We start from the raw sequence: 25,678 nt of genomic DNA, 5'->3' as shown, positions 1-25,678 counted from the left end.
ACTTAAAGGGGGAAGAGAGACTTTTTGCCAGGGCCTGCTGCGACAGGAGAAAGGGTAATGGTTTTAAACTGAAAGAGGGTAGATTTAGATTGGACATAAGGAAGAAAATCTTTACGATGAGGGTGGTGAGACACTGAAACAGGTTGCCCAGAGAAGTTGTGGATGCCCCATCCTTGGAAATGTTCAAGGTCAGGTTGGATGGGGCTTTGAGCAACCTGATCTAGTGAAAGATGTTCCTGCCCACAGCAGCAGGGTTGGACTAGATGGTTTTCAAAAGTCCCTTCCAACCCAAACCATTCTATGAATACTACTTATTCTGAATTTCCCTGATTTGCAACTTAGTGAAGCCTGTGGGAATAATTTGCAAAAGTACAACAATATACAAAGAACCACAACAATATACCTCACAGTAAGAGTATGAAGAACTACAGAGACTTCTTGGCTATACTAGTTAACAGTTATATTTCACAAATACAATCCTAATTTTGAAAAGTGATGCCATTTGACATTAATGTGGATTGCGTATGTGTGAAAGGAAGTATTTAGCTCAGAGTTCCCCTCTCAGAAAAGCATCCCTGATTGCACAGTTTGCTCTCTGCATCTCCATTTACCCATCCTCCCATATTTTCAGCTTCTGGTTTTATAAGTGTTAATACTAACTCATTTTTAACAATCAGTTCTTTTAAAGGGTGTAGATTATCTGAGATGTAGCATTATATACACTAAGTTGCTACATGAAAGAATTTGCCAAATATGATACTAAAGATACAGTGCATCTAGACTACAGACATTAATACGATTGAAAAATAAGGATTGTATATTGTATTTTTACCTACAGTAATTAAGTTAATTTGCCTTATGTCTAAGCCATTTGAAAATGGATTATGAGCTCTAGGTAAAATAACTGCATACAATTATTAGTAAAACTCTTGATACATGAACCTACAACTGAACACAGTAATATTTTAAGACAAATAAAGAATGAAGATAATCCAAACAATCAGAATTATATTTGGCAATTATTACATTATTTAATGTCATAATGAACTGCCAAAGAGCCAGTCAATATTTAAAGCTCTTTTTAAGTAAAAAAATTAGTAAGAAACCAATTCAGGTAAAATACATAATCTAACACTGCACTTTAAAGAGAACCTGAAGAAGCAGATGGAGGTGGAGCCATTTTATATACCAGATTGAGGATATGCCTTGAAAAAATGCATTTTCTTTACTGTCCTTGTTAAAAGAACTACACAAAGAATCTTGATAGGTAAACAGGAATTTATACTACCATTTGACATTGGTTCCAAAAGATTATGAGCACCAGAAGATATAAAAAGCCAGAGCTGTTTACCACTGTGGTGGAGAACAGAAGATGGGGAAAGAAGACAGAGTGAATTGTTAGGTAAATCCCTTTCAAGAGTCATTTAACTTTGATAAGTACTATCAGGTTACATTGTAGGATTGCAACATCATCAGGAGTATGTTCTAACCAAGCAATTGTACCTGAATACCTGCAGACATTATCCAGAAGTTTAAAAATTCACTTGCTTATGACCTACACATTACCTTCATGACTAGAGATTTATCACAGCCTGTTTTTCATACAAAAAGTGTAATGAAAGCCCATAGACAGAAGTTAAAGCTAGAAAAGCTTAGAAAAAAAAATATCTGGTTAGAGTAAGAGATTATAAAAACTAGCAGTGAATACAGCTAATTTGAAATAATTTATTCAAAGGGTATTGGGAATTCTCCAACACAATCTTAAGACAGGCTATGCCCTTTTCTGAAATATATATGTTATCAGGGGCCTCAGACAAGAATGCAGATTGTTATCAGGGGCCTCAGACAAGAAAGTACTCAAGGACATGACTTTCCAACTGTGACTGGCATATCCTGGGGGAGTGCAGATAAACCCATTGAAATCAAGATAAGGAAACTGAGAACTCTACAAACAAAGAGATGAGCTAAGACAAGACCACATCTGGAAGAAAGACTCAGAGTTCATGAAAAGAACACTAAGAGACACCTCTTTAATAACCACTAGGGACCACCGAAGCCCCCCCATGGAAGCCCTCGGAGACTCAGGCCGCATGTGTAAAGACTATGCAAATATGATAATTAGTTCCAGGAAATAGAATGAATATGTATAGTAATTCCGGGAAATCCAGTGCATATATATGTAACGGGGATATAAGCTTGGACTGATGCAACATATGGCATGCACGTTAGGTGGAACTATCCCCCGTGCATCCAGCGCTGCAATAAAGAGAATGCTTGCTTCTTAATGCTACATTGGTGTTAAGAGGTTTATTCCTGATTTCAGTGACATATAAACAAACTGAAATTATGGTCTGATGAGAGATCACTGGTGAGATGATGGCCTACAGTACACTTCTGGGTAGGATGAATGTTTTTAATGTCTTTTCTGAATTTAAGATAAACAAAAATAGTTGTGTACACAGTTATAGATAGCTACATTTATTACAGTAAGAAGTCAGCTGATTTTTTTTTCCAGTTTTGTGTAATACCTCATCAAAGTTCTTTCAAAGCTACTAATGATGTTTGTATTTTATTGAAGCATTTACTAGCAAGGTTTAACTGCATTGTTTTCAACATCCCTGGAATGATGTATTCCATCAGGCTGCATCATCTGGCTCGCTGTATACTTCAATGCACACTTCTATTGATCTAGCCACCAAGCTTGATTGCATCCCATAGTGGTGGGTAGACCCTGGCTGGCCACCAGGTGCTGATCCAGTCCCTCTCTCACTCCCTTCCTCAGCTGGACAGGGGAATGAAAATGTGACGAAAGGCTCGTGAGTCGAGAAAAGGACAGGGAGATCACTCAGCAATTACCATCACAGGCAAACCAGACTCGACTCGGGGAAATTAATTTAATTTATCATAGAATCATCATAGAATCATGGAATGGTTTGGCTTTGAAGGGACCTTAAAGATCATCTAGTTCCAACCCCCCTGCCATGGGCAGGGACACCTTCCACTAGACCAGGTTGCTCAAAGCCCCATCCAACCTGGCCTTGAACACTTCCAGGGATGGGGCAATTTATTGCCAATTAACAACAGAGTAAGATAATGAGAAATAAAACCAAATTTTAAAACACCTTCCCCCCACCCCTCCCTTCTTCCTGGGCTCAACTTCACTCCTGATTTCTCTACCTCCTCCCCCTGAATGGCGCAGGGGGATGGGAATGGGGGGTTGTGGTCAGTTCCTAACGCTTTGTCTCTGCCGCTCCTTCCTCCACACACTCTTTCCCCTACTCCAGCGTGGGGTCCCACCCACAGGAGTCAGTCCTTCACGAACTGCTCCAGCATGGGTCCTTTCCATAGGGTTGCAGTCCTTCAGGAACAGACTGCTCCACCATGGGTCCCCCATGGGGCCAAAGTCCTACCAGAATACCTGCTCCAGCATGGGATCCTCTCCATGGGGTCACAGGTCCTGCCAGGAGCCTGCTCCAGCGCGGGCTCTCCACAGGGTCACAGCTTCCTTCGGGCATCCACCTGCTCCGGCGTGGGGTCCTCCATGGGCTGCAGGTGGATATCTGCTCCACTGTTAACCTCCATGGGCTGCAGGGGGACAGCCTGCCTCACCATGGTCTTCACCACAGGCTGCAGGGGAATCTCTGCTCCGGCACCTGGATCACCTCCTCCCCCTCCTTCTTCACTGTCCTTGGTGTCTTCAGGGCTGTTTCTCTCACATATTCTCATTCCTCTCTGTTCCAGCTGCTGTTGCCCAGCAGTTTCTACCCCCTTCTTAAATATGTTATCACAGAGGCGCTACCACCATCGCTGATGGGCTCAGCTTTGGCAAGCAGTGGGTCCGTCTTGGAGTCAGCTGGCACTGGCTCTGTTGGCCATAGGGGAAGCTTCTGGCATCTTCTCACAGAAACCACTCCTGTAACCCCCCTGCCCCCCTCCTGTAACCTTGCCATGCAAACCCAATACAGTCATTTATTACTTCAGTTACTTAAATTATGAACCCAACAGCATTGGTTCAGAGTCACTTGGTACCAATACTCCACCTCTATTACTCTTCTGCTCTTTTGCTGCCAAAAGCATGTTTCATCAAATCAACCTTAAATCAAATGGAAGGATTAGAAAGCATTAGTTAACATTAGTAACTACAAACTGCAATAGTTTAATGGTTGTAAATTTCATTTTGACTCTTTCCAGTCACACTTCAGCCCTGCATGAAAAATCCTTTGTGATTTCTAATATATTCAGTAGATTCATTACTACAGGTACACCATACTAAGTTTTCTCATCTAAATTCTATGTAAGAAAGATGGGGAAATAACATGATAAATTATTATGCTGTAATTGTAGTAAAGATAAGGGCTGGCGACCGGAAGATCACGCGCTGTACGGAAAGAGTTAAGTGTCGACCCTCCCTTGCCTCCGCCCCTTATAACATGACACGCCTACTGCTGGGGGTATAATGGTAAACTACTGCACAATAAACATGGGAGTTGAACACCCACACTGTGTGTGCTGACTGTTCCTTCCCCAGCCCGGGTCGGCTGGAGATCCGCCGGTATAGCCTTGATATGTAACGAACGCTACATAGTGGTGACCCCGACGTGATCGGCTGCAGGTAGCAGCGATGGAGCTCGCGGAACTCGTAAAGGTACTAAAGTCGGTAGCGACGGAGGTGGGCGAGGATGGGGCAATAAGGAAAAGGCCCACGGGCGACTGCATCCAATGGATGCTACGCCGGGGAGTGCTCGGTGCTCCCATAGAAGTTTTGGACACCTCATATTGGGGGAAAATACGCAACGAGCTGGACAGAAGCGATCATAAGCAATGTTGGAGGAGCCAGTGACCGGCTTCACACCTGGGGAACAGTAGAAAGGGTGCTCAAGAAGGGGTTTGCGGCAAAGTGGTGCTGGCTTGCTGCACGTAGCGCGCTGATGGGGCATGAAGTTCCTGGGGATGAAAAGCCAACGGGTTTAGTCTCGGAGGGGACACAGGTTGGCTGGGAGGGAGCACAGCCGGGGGGGCTGACCCAGACTGGCCAAAGGGCTATGCCATACCATATGACATCATGCTCAGCATATAAAGCTGGGGGAAGAAGAAGGAAGGGGGGGACGTTTGGAGTGATGGCGTTTGTCTTCCCAAGTAACCGTTACGCATGATGGAGCCCTGCTTTCCTGAGGATGGCTGAACACCTGCCTGCCCATGGGAAGTAGTGAATGAATTCCTTGCTTTGCTTTGCTTTGCTTGCGCGCGTGGCTTTTGCTTTACCCATTAAACTGTCTTTATCTCAACCCGTGAGTTTTCTCACTTTTACTCTTCTGATTCTCTCCCCCGTCCCACCAAGGGGGAGTGAGCGAGCTGCTGTGTGGTGCTTAGTTGCTGGCTGGGGTTAAACCACGACAGTTTTTTTTTGGCGCCCAACGTGGGGCTCGAAGGGTTTGAGATAACGACAGATTTAATTGGAATGTGCTAGATCGAAGTTATAGCTGGTATTGCTGTTTAGCTATTAATCGGCAGGTTTCTGTGCTTGCCACGGGGCTGGCTTGCCTTACTGTATATTAGAGTCTACTGCTCGTTAGTAGCTGCTTTTTGCTTTCGCTGCTTGCTGTACTGCTGAACTGCTTATCATCTTACTCCGCTGTGCCTGGGAACATTTTGATAACAGCAATGGCTATGTGCCTGGGCTGGCAAATGGCCAGGGCATCTCTGCTGTTTTTCTGTATTGCTGTACTGGACAGGCTGGAACTCCAGTGTGAACTTGAGTTGAAGGGGTGGCCTGTGGGACACAGACGGGGCCATCGTTACTGGGGACTGAGCCAACGGAGGAAGGGGAGGCGCAGGGAGGCTATGGCGCAGCGGGAACAAAGGAGTCGGGAAAGGTGTTCCCGTTACGAGTGGGGAGTCTAGAGCAGCCGCCCACGGAACCTTCGGCACCTTCTGCACCGGCGGATCCGCCACCTCCTCAATACCCCTGGGGCGAGTTGCAACAACGTGTGGAAAGGGAGCTGACTGATAGGTTGCTGGATTGGGTCCCGGGGGCTGATGCAGGATCCCAGCGGTATCGCGAACTACATGAAGGAAGATGGCGGGAAGGAGAAAAGGAGGGCAAGACACCATCACCTTCTGAGGATGCCCCGTTGCATCCTAGTGATCGACGGGTGCTGGACACACAGAGAGCGGAGCGCAGGAAAGGATCTGAGGAACAAGGAGAACCAGCGTCACGGCTGAGAACATCTTGGGGGGGGGGGGGGTGGGGGTGGTAGGGCTCCCCCGGCACTGCCAGTGATACCTGAGCTACCAGAGGGACCCCCTACCCCTGGGGCAGTGGGAAAGCGAACTGGTATTCCCTCACAGTGGAGGGAGCCTGTACACGATTACCCCATGAGCTCTGATAGCAGTGAGGACGGAGGGGGCGACGAGGGATCCTCGATTGTTGCTTATCCTGTGTGTTCCAAAGGTCCCCTCTGGGAGGCAGGGGTAAACCCTCGAGGGTTGCAACCCAACCAAATATGGCAGTCTGATGTTACGATTTATGAACCCTTTAATCCACTTATTTTACATTGGCAGGACTGTATGGCGCAACTTGGCATTCCACAAAAAATTAAAACAGATAATGGAGCGGCATACGCCAGCAAGAACACAAAGGACTTTTGCGTGCGCTGGGATATTCAGTTGAGTCATGGTATTCCCTACAACAGTACGGGCCAAAGCATTGTAGAACGCGCGCATCGCACATTAAAAGGGTTACTCGACCGACTAAGGGAGGGGGAAAATATAAGCCCAGGAACAGGGGTTCCCCCTCCCCTTGACCCTCCCTTATTTCGGGCACAGCATCTGTTGACAACGGCACTAATTACCTTAAATCATACCATTCGAGGGAACACCTATAAAACCCAGACTGCAACCCAGGCACATTTCCGGCTCGATGAGAACGAAGGGCCTTACCCTTTGGTTCAAGTACGGGACCTGCAAACCCGTGAATGGAGGGGCCCTTATTCCCTCCATTGCCTGGGACGTGGGTATGCGTGTGTGCAAACCGAGAAAGGGACGCTAGAATGGGTACCAAGTCAAAATATTCGACCGCATAAACATTAATCAATTTATTGAGTCTTATCTTGACAGGTTACCATTTCCCCATGCGTCCTGATGGTGTGGGGGAGCAATGAGGGAGCTGCGACGAACTACTGGCTGGATTGGGCAAAATCCATGAACGTAACGGATGCATGTCTGTATATGCTGGCTATTGGACAAGCCTCTTCCTGTCTATTGTTCACCCCCTACTTCACTAGCGATAAGGAGGACAGTTGCTGCCACAAGTCAAACCAGAGCTCCACTATCCCAGGCTTACAAAACTGGAATGTTAATAACGTCATAATAGGCAACGATACATTGAATATTTCTAAGAGCCACACCAACGCGCTTGACCAACTATCTGATGCAATACAAGTAAACTCCCTTAATTTAGGAGCTATAGCTAACATAGGCAACTGGTTTACCAATATTCCCAAACTTTTAATAACCGGGCTCATAATCTTATTACTTATTCTTGTCCTTGCTATGCTATTACCCTGTCTATTACGCTTAATTATGCGTTCTATGAGTCGTATATTAAGAAGTCTTACCACGTATCGATTATTTTACACGCAGCTTCCCCAGCGAGATCCAGAGCTACTGGAGCTAAGGGAGGGGGAAATGTAGTAAAGATAAGGGCTGGCGACCGGAAGATCACGCGCTGTACAGAAAGAGTTAAGGGTTGACCCTCCCTTGCCTCCGCCCCTTATAACATAACACGCCTACTGCTGGGAGCATAAAGGTAAACTACTGCGCAATAAACGAGGAAGCTGAACACCCACACTGTGTGTGCTGACTGTTCCTTCCCCAGCCCGGGTCGGCTGGAGATCCGCCGGTATAGCCTTGATATGTAACGAACGCTACATGTAATAATGTCAGGTACCCCTGTGACTGTTCACTTAACTCCTGCTCAGTTTGGCTAACAGCTCATGCTAAGGCCTGATGCATGCTGGGAGCAGCGCCATTAGGTCAAAGCAAGGGCAGGACCAGTGGTCAAAAAGAGCTAATGGGCCATTATGCAGCCATTATCACCTGCAGATTGCTGTCTCCTGCAGCCATCATCTTTGCATATTGATTGTCTGGCAGTTTCTTCAGAATCTGCTAGCTCATGGAAATGGCATAGACCAAACCTCCAACTGGAGGGTATAAAACATCAGCTTACCCAAAAAGGTTTTGAAATGGATCCAACAGCAGCTGGACTGCTGAGGCTTTCATGCTTCCCGGTGTGATACAGGGGACACCCACACCATGACAGAGGAGGAAGGATGAGCACTCTCACCGTTGGCTAGGGAACTAATTTTGCTCATAGGTGCATGAGTTAAGAGTTATGGGTTATGAGTTGCGAGTTATGAATTAGAGAACTTGCATGTGAGAAACCTCATGACTTGAGTGGTGAATAACTTAATTCATGTGATAGACTAGTCTGGGAAAAGGGGACTGAGCCCTTGTTTGTTGCGTTTGTTATATTTCTTAGTTGAACTCATAAAATAAAGTTTAATTTACAGAGTATGTTGTCCTGTAAATTTGAGAGATCCAAATGGACCCTGACAACCCATTCAATGGCTAGCTGAATTTATATTGTTGATGTATCAATATATTTGACGTTGCGTACGTATGTTTTAGGCACTTACCTTGAAATATGTCAATCAATGAACTTGAAGCAGCTTATTTGCAGTCAACTAATAAAAAAATAACCTAAATGAAAAAGACTTAAGTGTTTAAAGGATTTGAATTAAATGAAAAGCAAACAAACCTGAATTGTTCAGAAGAGCAAGCTCCAATTGTATAACTTCACTTAGTACCAAAGTGCTCCATAGTAAATACTACACAAGCAAGATGTAGTGTCCAGATAGCAAAGATCTTCTCCAGTCTGGTTATAATATACAACAGAAACAGAAAAGGTAACTTGTGGTAGAAAGGCCTGAAGCTATACTAGTAAGATTACATGGTATCTCAGGAAGGTATTCTTAGTACAGCATAGCGGAATAAATGGTGCTTGTGTTTTTAATTGAACCAAATAATGGTTCACTCTGCTGGAACAAAATAATGTCATCTTCAACCCATTGAAGGAAAGGGAATATTTGTTCATACTTATGATGATTTGACATAAGTAACGTTTTATTAACCATGATGGCAACACAGACGTTAAGTATAGACAACTATCAAGATGGATAACAGATGCAAGTAGTAACAGAGTTAAAAACTGAACAAGATCCCAACTGCTCTGAAACTGATCAGAAGGGGTGAGTCCTGCCCCTGTAGAATCTCAGACTCCAATGGATGCAGACAAGCAGGCCATTTACAGGCACCCACTATTTCCCTTGTTAGCACTATTATTTGAAAAACGTGAACAATCTACACAAGGCTCATAAGGCACAACTTCAGCTATGAAATAGAGCCTTTAATTATTACTGTACTAACAAAAAGGAAATGCAAAGGCTCAGGAGTGAGTTGAAATAATGAAAAAAGATATTAGCCTGGAGAGAAATTTTAGCTAAGTAAGAAGCTGCCATTTGAAATGCTGCAAAAGAGGTAAAACAATTTGCTTATACAGGTACTGAAGTAGGATTGCACATTAAAAATCAGAATGGCAGTACGGACAGGATAGGGTCACATTTGGGCAGAAGTCATGCTATGTGAAAATAATTCTAACCTTTGATTCTTCACAACATCCATAGGTATACATACTATACATACTAGTGCTTACAAATGGCAGCCACCAGCTTGAGCAGCTGGAAGACATGAACTTCATAGTATCCTTATTACCTTGATAAAAATCTTAAAGCCTAAGTGCTTATGGAGGCGTGCAGACTTGTATTAGTAATGATTTAGAGGACCTCCTGTCTCCACACACATTGAGTAACATCCTGTTATTTTTGCCAAATTTGAAATTAAGATAATGAGGGTTTTTTTTAAAGAAATAAAAGTAGTCAAGATGCCTATGGTTCTTAATTAGACAAACAAAGCTCTGAATTGTACCATTGGGCAATTATTTCACTAATAACCCTCTGTTAAATGCTGCCATTTTATGGATTGAGAAACAGTTACACAGCTAAGTGAATGTTTGCAACAAGTGAGAGCTGTGGTCCAAGGTTCCAGTTAGCTTCCATCTGGTTTTGGCCCGAAGACAACAGTTGTGGTGTGTAAGCAAAACTAAAATTAGCTACATCATCTTATGGCAGAGTACTGGAGGAAGTGATGCAACTATCTTACTCCCTTATGCTAAGGTATGTAAAGAATTAAAGAAAATGGATACTTGAATTCTTACTTTGTCATGCGATTCATCTGTTCTTCCAAAGTATTTCCAATGCTCGAAGGAAAAGGTGCACACATTTACAGGCCTGGGGTTATTTTGGACATGGCTCCAAAATGTTTATTTGAGCAAGTACATTTCAGAATGAAAAATGTATATGCAAGACCATGACCATCATTGTGCTAAGGAGAAAAAAAAATTAATATGCAAGATGACTCAAAATTTCCTTTTGAGATATGATCAAGTTAAAGGAAGGCACTGAAAGATGCCTTGTGTCAAGATGCAGTTCTGGGAAGAAAAATACCACTTCGGAATGTAGTTGTAAAACATTTTGGCTTTTTTTTTTGTTGGTTTTAAATCAAATCCCTCTTTTTCAGTTTTTTTTATGGTCTCATTTACTGTTTGAGTTTTCAAACTAAGGAACCCTTCAGTTTCTATATTTGCAAGCCACAGAATCCCCTGAAGTAGTGAACATGAATGTAAATCTGAAAGATAACTTGAGAAAACTGCAAATTAAATACGTCCTGCATGTAGGGCATTCCTCGACAATCATTTCAAGGTAAAAGGACTGGCAAATTACATTGCTTCTCATTGTGTACAGTACTTTATCAGAGAAACAAAATTCTATTTAGCATTTGTATTAAGCGCTGGGGGAACAGAGAGAAATAATGGACAATTAAAAAATATCAATATCTGTGATAGTAATACTGCAGTAGTTATGCATCCAAACTAACCTGTATGCTGTAAACCCAGGGGAAGACTAAGTTCCCCTGTATGTTTAATAAAGGAAAGTTATGACTATCCATTTTGCCAAGGGGCAATAAGAAAAGGAAAAATGGGTAAGACTGTCAGCGTAACACTGAGAGTTTATTTTTATATTTTAAATATAAATTAAGATTTGACAAAAATTATTTATACCTGAAGCTACAAAATAAATACCTCAGTTTTTACTTTTATGATTCAAATGAAGGTCTGGCAAAAAAGAATTAGTGTCATAAAAACCCCTGAAAAACTGTATGATTCAAAAGTAATTCCTTATATGCCATCACTTATACATATATATGTTAATAAATGTGCAGCATAATTGCATGTTTTCCTTAAAAAGTAGACTGATTATTGGAAAACCACTTCATTTTAAGCCTGCCATTAATCAGATTAATATTTGGGTGTCTTTTGGAAGGTTTCAATGGTATAATATTGCTCATTTTACGCAAAACAAGGGCAAATGCCTCTGAAAGAAGTGCATTTTACATATTAATACTTTATATAATCAGTATGTTTCATTATGAGTCATTCCAGGATAACAAAAGCTACCAACATCTATTCTGTAAGCATTTAACATATATAAAAATTAATTTATGCACACAATATTCCAATTGAAATGCTTTATTTTTCATTCATAGAATCATAGAATTGTTTAGGTTGGAAAATACCCTTAAGACCATCTAGTCCAACCGTTAACCTGTCAAGCACCACGTCTACCCTTCTTTTAAATACCTCCAGGGATGGAGACTCAACCACTTCCCTGGGCAGCCTGTTCTAATGCCTGACTACCCTTTCGGTGAAGAAGTTTTTCCTAATATCCAACCTAAACCTCCCCTGGCACAGTACATCTTTAAATGAGATGCTTTTTTTTTAAAAAAAGAAAAAGTAATAGCATGACATGTTGAAAGGACAATCCTTTGCACTGATTATCTGCCCCCAAGCAGCATGAAACATCTAAACTCAATTGAATAACTTATCCAAAGATCATTTTTGTTCAGAAAAAATGAAAATCCTCCTTATTCAGGAGACTCCAGAACTTACATGTGTGAACCAGAAGAGTGCCCTACTGAGTCAGGCTAAACACAAACTGAACATGAAATTTTCATCTTTCATTAAAAACTGGAATGCAACATCTATATTTAAACAACTTTATTAACATAGTCAAGCAGTGATTAACATTCACATCTATTATGTCACATCATACAAATGTAAATACAAAATTACTACAGTACAATATATATTCTCTGCATGATCCAAAATATTTGGTGGCCCCAAAAACTCTTTAAAATTCAGCAGCTTATCAAAAATTAAAACCATATTCTATTTAAAATGAAGTTCTGTTAGCAATATGCAGACTTCAAGAAATATCACTCAATTTAGTACAGTTTGAGAGGTTGCAGGAGGATATGTTTGAAGGAAACATTCCAACATTGTGGCAGACACAGAAACATCAGTTTTAAAGCTTTCAAGCAAAACTCATACAACCTAAGTTGTCAGCAGAAAGATCAGTCATCTTTCATTTTAAACTATTTTATATACTGTATCCAATTAAAAGCTTTAGAAGTGTTTAGTATTAGTAAATCAGACATACATAGCTACCTATCTTTTCCCATGAAAAAAGACAGTATTACACTGGAGATTTCAACAGCCAAATAAACCTGCTTATACTCATCTTTTTTTCTAATCACCATCCCCGCAAAAATCACCCAGGCCTTCTCAATTTTGTTGCTCACCCAAAATAAGGAATTAGGTACCCAAGGCAAAAGTAGCACAATAGAACCAGCTTATAGAAAAATGATACTATACTATAAGCGCTGAATTCTTTGAGATGTGGATTTGGCTTACTTAAAAAGTATACTGTAACACCACACAGGGATTCATCTTTTATAGAGCCATTTTAACTTCCCTCACATAAATACATTCAAGTAAGTATCATTATTTTAGCAGAATATACTCTACAAGGCAAGCAACAAGAGTACTCACCTCAGAGTTTCCCATTTAAACTAATTATCTGGCCTGCTCCAACCATTAAGTGCAAAGAGCAAGCATTAGCGGCAGACAAAAACAAGTTTCTATTGGAGAAGAATACTTAGTAGACTGATGGATGCAAGTCATTCTGGCAAATGCATAGGTGAGTGAAATACACAGCTACTGATCAAGCTTTATTTACTCAAGATGAGGTTACTGGAAATACATAATATATCACAAATACATATGCAAACTACATCAGTATCTATCTGAAATAACTGCAGGATGTTTTGCAATTTACAGCAGTCATTTCACTGTAGAGCTTAACCTTTATCTAAGATAAAAAGTTACTCTTTAGACCCTATATAGAAGCTTTATGCATTTATCCTCATGAAAGATAGTATTGAAGCAATTAGTGTTAAGTTGCAACTTCTTTCCTTGACAAAATCTGAAACAAAAGATTTCCAATACAATGTTACATTTAACGCATTTTTCAAGAAATATTTCAGTTGTTTGAATATGGATGCATTCTCCTCAAGGGAAGAATGTTTTTGCACCTTTATCTGTTAATACATTCAATATGAATAAAATAGGTGAAGCAAAAGTCATTATTGTCCAACAGTAGAAGGTTAATTTAGAGTAAGCTTAAGACAGAGGAGCTGCCTAATATGAAATACATAAACTGATATAATTAAGACACATTTTTATAAGCATGTGTTCTGAACAAAAAGGGTACAAGAGTATTCACCTGAGATAAAGCTAGTATTTGAATATTTCTAAGTAGCAATGAGTTTCACTTGAGGAAAGCCACTTGAAGCTTTAAAATACACGTTTTACTATTATACAATATATGCAGTTTAAGTAATTAAGATTGATGCTAACATAAAAGTCCTAAAATAAAAAAAAAAAATCACAGTGTATCAATATTGTTAGTTACAAAATTTATGCTACTTCATAACTTTTACAAATTATAATGATTATAAATTTTAAACCCATTCTTCCAAAACTGATCTTTTGAGTACAAGCTTTAAGGAGCAATAAACTAAAGCATAAGAATTAGCTTATTACAATTTAAATATATACATATTCACCAATTTAGAAAATAATCAAGCTTTGGAAAAACTTTACAAAATTGATTATTTTTGCTTGTACTGCTTAAAATAATGAACTATTCTAGTCTTTTTTCCTAAATGAAAAGAGCTGTTTCCTGAATGTGTAATGAAAAAAATTTAGTATTGAACTTCTAATTTAACAGCAATTTAGAACTGCCAAAAAGATGCATTTTATAAGGATTTTAAATACCCTTTCTGTTACCAACTTAGGTTGATCAGCAGCTTTTCTTCACTCTCTGAATCCTTCAAAAAGGGAAACTCAAAACAGGAAAAAGGCATATATAAAAACAGTAAACACTGACCTCCTGAGGTTCCTACAACAAAAATATTCAAGTAGAAAATCTACACCATTACTTAGCAGCAGCTATTTCTGTAGTTTAGCAGACTAACAGCACTTTATTCAGTGTGTAAGGAGCAAATGAAGCTGTGCTTTTAGCATGCTAAGAGGCAGAAACACTGGAATGTAACAAACTCACAATTCTACTAGTATAAACATTCAGTCAACATTCAAGAACTGTCAAGACTACACCACAAGAATTAAAATACTTTTTATATATCCCATGATGCAATAATGGAATTATAACTGTTAATGCTGATTCAGAACTTTTCTTACCTCAGATTAAACCCTAAATGGCTTCTGCAAATCTCTGCACTATATTATGCATTAGGAACATGGTTTCTTTGCTTTAAAATATACCATGAGAGAACTTACTGATACAAAAGACTATTTTGTCCCTACTGTTTATTTCTGCCTTAATTATTTTCCTTGCTGTTATACCAGATCAGTTCACATCTGTACAAATACCTATTAAAATACTATGTACAAAAGTGGCATCCTAAGCTAATCTGAGGTGGAGTCATTTTATTTGGTTAAAAGGGCTTTCTGAAATTTAAAAAGTTTAGCTAAACTCAGATTCTAGCTGTAATGCTACAGTATTATTTGGGTAGGTTTTCTATTCTACAAATTTTTTAATGTAATTTCTCTGAAACTCTTCCCTAATGTTCAAACACACTCAAAATTAAAGCAAGTTTGCGTCTAAAATAATATCCTACCTTGCTAAATTTTAAAGTTGTTTTTTTTCTTCCAGAATTTGTTTTTAAAATGTTTTTAGTGACTAAAACTATTACTAATTTACTTCAGTGTTATTAGTTAAGAAGGAATTTTGTATTTGCTACCAAAGCAATGTAATTTGAAAGCAAGTTATCACATGCAATTTTGACCAATTTGAATAAATTGGCAGGGGGGAGAACGGGACACATTTAAAACATGCATCCTATCATGCATCAAAAAAACCCCAAAACTCTTTAAACAGCATTTATAAGTCCACACTCATACAGCTCAAACTTCAGTGCAATGGCTAAATCATTTAACGCTCAAAGAACAGAACCATGCAAAGAGCAGCAAGTTCTTAAAAAAAAAAAAACAAACAAAACCAAAACCCAAACCACACAAATAAACAAAAACAAAAAAACACCAAAAAACTCCCCAAACTGTTATCCAATATCCAATTCTGCAATGCAAAGGTGAGAAACTAAATCTATAAAAAAGCTGTTATGGCTTTGTTTTGTTTTGCAGGTTAATTATGCAGCACTTGAAAAATGGAAAGCTGTGGCTTCACCTCTGACCAGCAGAGTTAAAAATCTCTCCATTATCCTTTATCATCATGGGATACTCTTTAGGCAATCTAAATTAATAAAGACTTGCCACTTTCAGATGAACACAAGATCAAGTGTACCAGTTCGGATTTCACATTCACAGTACATAAGAAAATACACATGGAAAGAAAAGTAAAGGGTTAACTTAACAAGGATTTATTCACAGGAATACATGTAAGTAGAGGGAAAAAAAACCAAAAACAAACCCCAAAACATCAACAGAAAAGCTAAACAAATGAAATGAAGAGGATCCAAACCAACTTTCACTCTGTAGCTTTGAACTTGCACCCCTGTGTATTTAACTACATCACAAAGGGCCACCAACATGCGCCCATACATTGTAGATACCCTGCATTACATCCGTTAACTTAACCATCTCTAAGATCATGCTGTGAACAAAAAGAAAGCATAAAAGGTAATACGTTGAGTGGGAATAAACACAAATATAGCAATCGTCATCAACTTATACAATTGTCTTTATGTGCCAACTAACATTTATGCAGCCTTTAACAGGTCTTACCATGTAACTCATTTTTAGAGATTCTGCTAAAAATCACTAGTATATAACCATGCAGAAAGCACATCACATTGACAGCACAGAGGCAAATATTTTGCACAGTTATATCAGCTTTCCACATTGTGCAGGTTACACACAATACAATATCAATCTTAATCTTAACAGATCCTAAAAAGGTATTTCAAGGCCTAATTGTTAACTACAGTACTTTATATCCATATTCTTAATAAAAATAAGATCCACAGAATCTTAGAAAAGGAATTTTAAATGCAGGGCTATATTGAATTGCTAAACTGCAACACAAGACTGGCGCAACATAGGGAAATGTATACCAATTTCACTCTATGTGATGCAAGCATGCTACTTTCCCACTAATTTAAATTACTTCTGATCACTATGAGCCAGAATGCATGCCTGAACCTTAAACTGCACGTTAAGAATAATGCCTTACTCTAGGAATGAAATCTAATGAAGTACAATAACCAAATCATATCCACTACTTTAATTTTTTTTAAATGAAAAAATTAAGATTTCAATCTTTCCTTTGAAGTGTCCCTCCCCTTACCCCAAAAATGAAAGGAGTGACTCATTTGGCAGCTTGCAGGTTGCTTCATTTTGTCCAAGTTAACCTTTATTAATTTACAACGGAGTTTCTATATTGTACACTGCAAGTGCCTGCTCCTAATACAGACACAAGCTGCATTTTAACTGTACTAACTTAATTTGTTTAGTTATTCATTAACATGCAAATTACCTATGAATCCCATCAAGCAGGATGAAATAATGTAGAAAACCCTTACTTAAAAATAAGCATAAAAGAAAAAAGAAAGCCTTTTACTGTTTGTGACCCCCATTCTTAGGTTTCCTTTACTGTGCGCAAAATAGTTTTCCTCTTTACATATCCCTATGGTTCAATTATATGTTTCTTATTTTTTTACAATTCCCCACAATAGTCCAGAATGTGCTGTTTTGTTAATAGGTTTTTTTTTTTCTTCTTCACATCCAGTGCAGAGTTGTAATAGGAGACAGATTTCCACCCACAAAGGCTCCAGATGTTAAAACATTTCCCAACATCGACTTAATACAGTGACGGCAACACCTCCCTCCCACCCCTCCCAGTAGGGTTAGGATTGTACTGTATTCCCTACTGGTTTACCCTTCCCCCCAGTAAAGGGTAACATTTTCCCTGGGTGCAGAGGCTCCCTCATAGTCTCCCAGACTGAAGGACCTGTAAAAGAAAAGATAGAGGTATAGTTAAATCTTATATTGAACCTTAACTGACAGATCAGTGCATAAACAAAGAGCTTTTTTAAGCAGTAGGTGCCAACCTTTAACTTAAACACAAATTTATGCCTAGATTTTCCCTTTTAAGTCTGTTTAAGAAAAGAGCCCATTTATACCAGATAAATTATTATTCATGAAACAACACCATATACTTTAAAGCTACACTGACAGTTCCACTATTGTGGCTAAGCTTAGATATAAGATAAAAGCAGTCCTATATATTCTAACAAGCTTTTGCCTTTTTAGTACAAGATTATGAGGTAGTTATGACATTGAGAAAGAATATTAAATGTACTTTCTACTGACTTAACAATTTCACTTTTAGATGAATTAAACAAGATAGCCATAGTGTCTCCTCAGTACAAACAGAATAATTGACAATTTTACCACTTTGGATTCCTCTTCATTAGGATGAAAAAAAACCACTTATTTCAGAACTAAAATGCCCTTATAAATACGTAAATGTTTGAAATTGGTTTATTTTTAATCCATTGTTCAGATCAAACATGTAATTCAAACAATTTCTTATGTCACTGACTGACAAATCTTAGGCTGACTTTTAAATCGTTGTCCATTCAACAATAAAACAGAATTGCATGATTCACTCCCATAATTTTCTAGAGGAAGTATCAAATTTATATAAAGATTGAATGAATAAACTTAATTTTCCCTCTTTTTTGGGTAGTATAATAATCTCTTCACAGTATCACACTACTTTACATGCAGGAACTTTGCTTTATACAGTGTGCACAAAACAGCATACAAAGCAAGGTGGTATAATAATACAAGTATTCTAGAATGCACAATCACTGTTCTTTGCTGAAGTTGAATCATTCCCCAGACAGAACTGTAACAATTCTGAATTGGTGCTTGAAGTGGAACACGGCAATAATAAACACATCAGCCTCCCCAAAACATCAAGCTCTACAGTCAGTAGAGTTACAGGTTAGCATAACACCCTTTATTCAGTGCAAAGATCATCTAGTATGTTGTTAGGAATGTATTGGACTTCTCATGGCTAAAGTGTCTTAACAAACTTGCTTTCCTATCCTAGGGAAATATTCCTGCTTAGACCACATCTACCATCTACTAATTCATAAGACATAAGGGAGCCTGTGACTTTAGTATGATGGCTTGAGGATTATAATCATCATTTTGCTTATTAAACCTGAACAGGCACTTTGTTACACCTACACTTCCAACCTTATCTTGATACACTACCGTGCATATTGTTCTCTCTCTCTCCCCCAAAATAAAAGAACAGAGTCAGACAACTGCTTTTGCTACAGCTACCACCATTTAGGTACACTATCATCAGTTTATTTTTTTTTTCTTCTTATAGGAAGGAAAGATATCTGTTCCAGTGTAACTGAAAAAATTTAGTCTAGTGAATTAATTATGCTTCATATAATGTAAACAGGGAGGAAGTCTGTTATACAGCTCTGCTTAGCAAGGAAGATTTGTGTGCTTACCTCCAATTATGGGACTGCAGCTACAGTGCATAAGGTTAAACTCCATAGTAAGCTGCAAGGCGCTCTTTTAAGGGAAGAGGAAACTGGTCAGAGAAACGCCTCCAATTCTCATCCCCAACTTGATTTTTAAATCCATGAAGAATCTACAAATGAGGGGGGGGAAGTCAAGATAATCATTAAACAGCAGATACCCGATCATTATTTACTAGCAACATACGCAGTAAGCCACAAACTGCTAGATTGTGCATCTGTCCATTAGAATTTCCCAGTTTAATATTTAAATGTTACTAAGAAACAAAGGAAGTCTAGTAATGGCTTCCTTAAAAGAAAAAAACATTTCGGTTAAGGGTGACATATAGAATATAGCTACCCACACAAATTAGCATAAAATATATAAATATATATTCTATATAAATATAAATATACATATATGTGCGTATGTATTTTTAATGACTATGGTGACTTAAACCTAGAGTTAAGCCATTTCAGAATGCTAAACATTTTGTCAATTGACACAGTTTATATGTTAAGATTACTGTATTCACGTTTATTTTTTTAAATATATAATATGTTCTAGGAGGAAAGCTGAGCCAGAACCACCGCCAGCATTTGACAGAATGAATGCCTGTCAGTTTCTAGCACAAATACAAAAGCATTCTGTGAGAGCTGTGTTTTTATCATGGAACCTGTAGACAACTATTACTAAAAAGGAAGTTATTAAAATCTTTTGTGTTTTGAAAGAACAGGGATCCACAGCAGTCAAAAGCCAGCATAAGAGGGGAAGAAAAAAAAAAAAAAATCTACAGGTTTCAGTCTGGACCCTCCAATGTAATAAATTAACTGAAAACTACAAAACCTGAATGATAGTGTCAAAAATGTCTTAGTATTTTAGCTTGAAAACAGCAGGTTAAAAGGCAAAAGAACAAAAGCAGATGAAATGGCTCCTCTTAATAGAAAATAATGCAGAGCATCTATAAAGTTTTGGGTTTTTTTGGTGTTTTTTGTTTTTTTTTTTTTTTTTTTAAATTGTGGAACAGTCTGTCATGAAAACATCCTCACAAAAAAGGAAATGTCAAAGTTAAAGCTCATGGTACTGAGTTCACCCTCAACACAACTTTCTCAAGCAGAGCTGTTCTTAAACAGCACGTAGCAATAACAACATTACAGTGTCAACAGTTAATTTACTGCTTTTCTTCCTGAAAGAGACCTTCCACAGGCAGATTCACCTCTCTTTCCTAACCCAAAGAGACTGATTAGCCAGCTGCTAAGAAATTACCGAAAAATCTAAGAATGTTCAGGTACAACAAAAGGAACACTTTTTAAAAATCATCTTCCAGTACAGCAAGTGAGCTTCAGCTACAGTCTTCAGATATCTTGCTTTTATAAAATGTGATACAATTCTTAGGGTATGTATCAGATCTCACCACTGTCAGCTCATCTACCTGTGCTCTTGGAAGGGGTATTTCCTCTCTCAGCTCTAGTGCTCCAAAAACAACAAACCAACCAACCAACCCACCCAGCCCAAAAACCAAACACTTGGACAATCCACTAGCAAGAGAAAGACCTTATAGGACTACAAAAAGCTTTTCTGCATTGTTCCTAAAAGGCACAATTATTGTTGGAAAAACTTGTAACTGGACTACAGTAATCGTGTATTCAGCTAGCATAAAAACTCACTCCAATGAGGAAGTAATCTAAAAAAATTGCATGCCATCACTTGAAGAAAGCTTTGTCTCCTTTCTTGCATGGCAAAAAGCACAAAAGAATACACTTTAAAAAGCAAGGATATCCTTATGCGAAGTGACCAAGAAACATTGTATCTAGTTTGAATGCATTAGATCCCACATGGATATCCTGGAAAGAATCTGAAAAAGAGGAGCATAGCTTATTGAAGCAAGTACTGAATGCTGAAGAACCAGGACAGAAACATGTACTGAAACTGCTTTGGACAATCATCACAAACAGCATCCTGGACTTTCTTTTAAGCTTGTATTTGCCGTTTCCTTCGGCTGATGCTAGAATACTCACAGCCATGCATTTCCTGACCCTGATATTAGAATCATAGAATGCTTTGGGATGGAAGGGACCTTTAAAGGTCATCTAGTCCATCCCCCCTGCAATGGGTAGGGACATCTACAACTAGATCAGGTTGCTCAGAGCCCCATCCAGCCTGTCCTTGAATGTTTCCAAGGATGGGGCATCTGCCACCTCTCTGGGCAACCCGTTCCAGTGTTTCACCACCCTCATCGTGAAAAATTTTTTCCTTGTGTTTAGTCTAAATCTACCCTCCTTTACTTTAAAACCAGCCCTCTGATCATTTTTGTGGCCCTCCTCTGGACCCAATCCAACAGGTCCATGTCTTTTTCATACTGAGGACTCCAGAGCTGGACACAGTACTCCAGGTGGAGTCTCACCAGAGCAGAGGAGAGGGGCAGAATCACCTCCCTCGACCTGCTGGCCACGCTTCTTTTGATGCAGCCCAGGATACGGTTGGCTTTCTGGGCTGCAAGCACACATTGCTGGCTCACATCCAGCTTTTCATCTACCAGTACCCCCAAGTCCTTCTCCTCAGGGCTGCACTCAATCCCTTCATCCCCCAGCCTGTATTGATACTGGGGGTTGCTTCGACCCAGGTGCAGGGCCTTGCACTTGGCCTTGTTGAACCTCATGAGGTTCCCATGGGCCCACTTCTCCAGCTTGTCCAGGTCCCTCTGGGTGGCATCCCATCCCTCAGGTGTGTCGACTGCACCACTCAGCTTGGTGTCATCTGCAAACTTGCTGAGGGTGCACTCGATCCCTCTGTCTATGTCATTGATGAAGATATTGAACAGCACTGGTCCCAATACAGACCCCTGAGGGACACCACTTGTCACCGATCTCCATCTGGACATTGAGCCATTGACCATTACGCTCTGGATGCGACCATCCAGCCAGTTTGCTATCCACTGACCAGTCTGCCCATCAAATCCATATCCTTCCATATTCCTTTGAAGCCTCTCAGATAACTGGTCTCCTAACTAGGACAGTGAGATTTTTGTCTTTGCTCCTCAAGATGGGATTCAGAAGTTCTAGATTCTGTTCTGATGTTCACACTTGGCATTACTTGAAGAGAAAGTGCCAATACTAACCCATGATCCAAGTACGTACTTAGAAATATGCTCTATTTTAGCTTTAAGAGGATCATTAACTTTTGACATACATCCTTCCTAAAACCAGAGATTTCACTTTAGAACATACAAGGGGAGCCACACTACTGAACAGTAACAACATGTGTTCATGAAACTGAAATAAGTTTATTTTGTTCTGGCTTTTAACCTAAGACACTAGTGCCAAAACACAATATATTATTTTCTGGGTTTTTTTGCTTTTTTTTTTCCCCTGCTTGTTTATTTTACACAAGGCAAACAGTCCTTTTGCTTAAATTCTATTGACACTTTGTCTAGGGATGCATTCTTGGCTATCACTGTACATTAGTTTCTTGAAGACTTGCTTATCCAAGGGGGATTCTGAAGACGATTAAGCAATCCCAAAAACTTATTTTCAGCTGAAGCAAGATAAACAGATCAGGATACCACTGGAAGATTTTTCATTTGCAATTTCCTAGATATTTCTCAAAAAAACGTAGGCATCTTGGGGGGGGGGGGGGGGGGGAAGGGGAGACATTTTAAACCACACAGATCTCATTTTCTAGAAAAGAAAAAAAAAAAGTCTTATATGTGGTATAAAAAAAAAAACCCTGTTCTTCCAAATGCAGTCAAAACGTAGTAGGCTAGACATTATGAAAAGCTCTTTGAGGATGATTATCCTTTCAAATAAGATCTCAAGTGAGCTTTTCAACACTGTTAAAAAGAATTTTGGAATAACCTGAAAGCATGTAAGAAAATATAGGTAAAAAAACTTCAGATTTTTATGATGTTTTGTCTGAAAGTTTATGACTTTGCAAGAAAGCCTTCATGACCACAAATACAGTAAGTGCTAACAGTGGAAACAGAAAGCAAGAAATAAACAGAGGATCCAAAACAACCACAGTTCAGATATACTGTCATACTAGAAACATTACCTTACAGAACATGTCTCGAAGATCATCTTTTGGGCTAATCCATGATGCAACAGCATCACAAAAAAAAATAAAGTCCTATAAGATTAAACAATCACATAGGTTAGAAGCCTCAATTTATAGGTCTGAAAACAATGCTTGATGTTCGTTCTAGGAATTGTGCAGGGTATTTGATCCTAATTCACAAGTGCTTTTGGTTTTATGTCTTTATTTTCCAGTTAATTCAGACAATAATGGTAACTTATTGTATGCTTAAGTGTATGGAAATAGAAATAGCTGAGTGTAGGAATAGCTTTGTTTAATCAGGTTTTTGATTAAATAAAACCACAGAAAAAAAACCCAAACAAAACCAACAAACAAACACCTCCTCCCCTCCCACACCACACTTGTCTAACTAATTCTTTCAGTACACATACCGAGTTTGAGAACCAATCATCTTAATAACAATTGACAAACTGAAGACCACACTTGCAACTCACTCTCACATATTTCCAGTTGGGAAAAAAGCTGCTGTATTTCTTTAAGCAGAGCCAGAAGTTGTTTCTGGGATACACAGAATGTTTATCATACAAGTTCAAAATTAAAGCCATCCCAAAATCCCTACATTTAGTTCATCTGTTGCCATGCATTTCCTCCTATTACACCATTAAAGTATCAGTCTTAATGATTAAGTTGATAATGCACATGGTTTTGGATAGGAACCGAGGATAACAACTACACAGGAGGAGAGCTGGGATAATGAAGAGTCCTTAATTACTCCCTCCCTTTAAGCTGTGTGAAAGAACAAATGGACAGCAGAAGAGGGAAATGCTAAGTACAGAATAAGGGATAAGTGAAACGAACTGAAAAATTCAAAACAAGATAGAGGCTCAATTCTTGTGTTTCGGAGAGAAGGATTCCAGGCAGAGGAGAGGGAAATTCACCTTCATTTTCCTCTTCAAAAATATTACATTGGTACAGCTTTACTTTGGAACGGCGGAGACTAAAGAGCAAGTCATATTCTATTCTTGAGATGTACCATTTATTTTAAAGAGATGCATCTTCCTTGTCATATTGACTATTTAAGCAATATATCCAAAGTTGAAACATAATCTTCCCTACTCAAGTTTTAAGAATGAAGGGGTGGTTATTGTTTTTGTTCTGTTTCTTTTTTTAAAAGCCTAGATTGCATCTGAAAAATAGGTTTTAGTATGTCAACTTTTGTCTTATATTTTCATACATATCCTCAACATAAAAAAGACTGACAGAAGTATCAAAATACAGTTAATCAAAGTTCATTATTTACATAGTCTTTATAAGTAAAAGATAAAAAATGAATTTAACAATACTGTCCTTTCCTTTCCATAAGTGATAATTACTGAAGCAGAAATGCTGATGTATCATGATATGTATCATTTGAAATATAAACATTTTGGCCTCCTTGATGTCAAAAAAGCAGCTACAGCATGTACTACAGGGAATCAACATCAAGCTAAATTTTTTCATACTCCATATATGGCTTTCACTAAATTTCACATGAGTAAAGAAAAAAACGTTAAGATCTATTTATGTATCTTACTTGGACTACTCCACTGGGGTTGACCGAGATCATGGTACATATCCCACGGAATGCTGAATCCTTTTCCTCATTGTCTCTTATGTTTCGCAGAGAGGTGCACCTAGTAAGTTGGAGAGCAAAACTTAGCTAATTCTACTACTTTTATATTCAGTCAAGTCAGAACTAGATGACAGTATTTGATGGAATAAGTCACACTGATAAGATTAACTGAAACACTATTTTGAATACTTAGAAAGATACTTGTTGCACACAGTCTTTGCTAGTATATTCCCATTAGGCATCATCTCCAGAATCTTGCTTTCCTGTTGCACTATATACAGTCGGAAAGTGTGACCTGTATTCCATTAAATACAAAAGAAACATGTATATGAAATATTTATAGAAACTATCATTATTAGAAGCAGAACATATAATACTATTGCAGTATGAATTATGTCAGATACCACTTACAGATCAGTTATTTAACTTTTACAGCAGCAAGCAAGCTATTTTATACATAAAAAGTCTAGAAACATATTCCTTAGAGCAATTCAAGCCTCAGACTGAATTTTAAGTAAAGTAATACAGTTTAAATTTTACAGTATTTGCATGCATTGTATTATCATTCTGGTGGATTTTAAAATGCTCTTTCGTAGTCAAGCTTTAACACGCAAGCATGTGACAATCTTATCCCATGCATAAATTAGTCGTTAGCCACAACATAAAGAATACATGACGGTGCTACTAAAAACTCACAAACCTGATAGGACAAGATTAGTCACATGGTTGGCAATGATTAAGGATTGAGATTTTGTAACCAACTGAAAATATATCTAAAAGTGAGATAGAAGAAAGAAAGAAAGAGAGTGAAGAAAAATGAATTAAAAAAAAAAAGATTGAATAATACACACCAGGGTCTTATAAACTGCTGTAGCATGGGGGCCACCTCTTGAGGACAAACGTAACCAAGACGACCAATTGTTATTGCTAAG

At 38.7% G+C, this 25,678-nt stretch overlaps 1 protein-coding gene and 1 long non-coding RNA gene across 7 annotated transcripts in view; both read right to left on the bottom strand.

Moving 5' to 3' along the window:
• Window positions 1-330: 330 nt before the first annotated feature.
• On the bottom strand, window positions 331-8,449 carry LOC148054206 (uncharacterized). Its single transcript, XR_015707621.1, has 3 exons — window positions 7,617-8,449; window positions 3,419-6,189; window positions 331-2,782 (listed from the first exon to the last, which is right to left on the bottom strand). It is a non-coding gene; the product is annotated as an uncharacterized LOC148054206 (long non-coding RNA).
• Window positions 8,450-12,217: 3,768 nt separating this feature from the next.
• LOC104016330 (transportin-1) overlaps window positions 12,218-25,678 on the bottom strand; it is a 110,565-nt gene continuing 97,104 nt past the window's right edge. For 4 of the 6 annotated variants that reach the window (XM_087770734.1, XM_087770737.1, XM_087770735.1 and 1 more), the window contains 5 exons: window positions 25,598-25,673; window positions 24,708-24,807; window positions 23,153-23,227; window positions 19,093-19,235; window positions 12,218-17,564 (listed from right to left, as the gene is read on the bottom strand). In XM_087770734.1, coding sequence (XP_087626860.1) covers window positions 19,128-19,235; window positions 23,153-23,227; window positions 24,708-24,807; window positions 25,598-25,673 — 359 coding nt within the window. In that variant the 3' untranslated portion in view covers window positions 12,218-17,564; window positions 19,093-19,127. Of the gene's footprint in view, window positions 17,565-19,092; window positions 19,236-23,152; window positions 23,228-24,707; window positions 24,808-24,947; window positions 25,042-25,597; window positions 25,674-25,678 lie in introns of those variants that run through there. The other 2 variants (XM_087770738.1, XR_015707604.1) reach the window with 2 other exon arrangements.

Source organism: Nipponia nippon, unplaced genomic scaffold (genome assembly GCF_047370975.1).
Source record: "Nipponia nippon isolate SJK-2023a ecotype South Korea unplaced genomic scaffold, ASM4737097v1 scaffold_33, whole genome shotgun sequence".
Taxonomy (NCBI): domain Eukaryota; kingdom Metazoa; phylum Chordata; class Aves; order Pelecaniformes; family Threskiornithidae; genus Nipponia; species Nipponia nippon.
The sequence above is the reverse complement of the archived record's forward strand: the minus strand, read 5'-3'. Positions and strand labels throughout refer to the sequence as shown.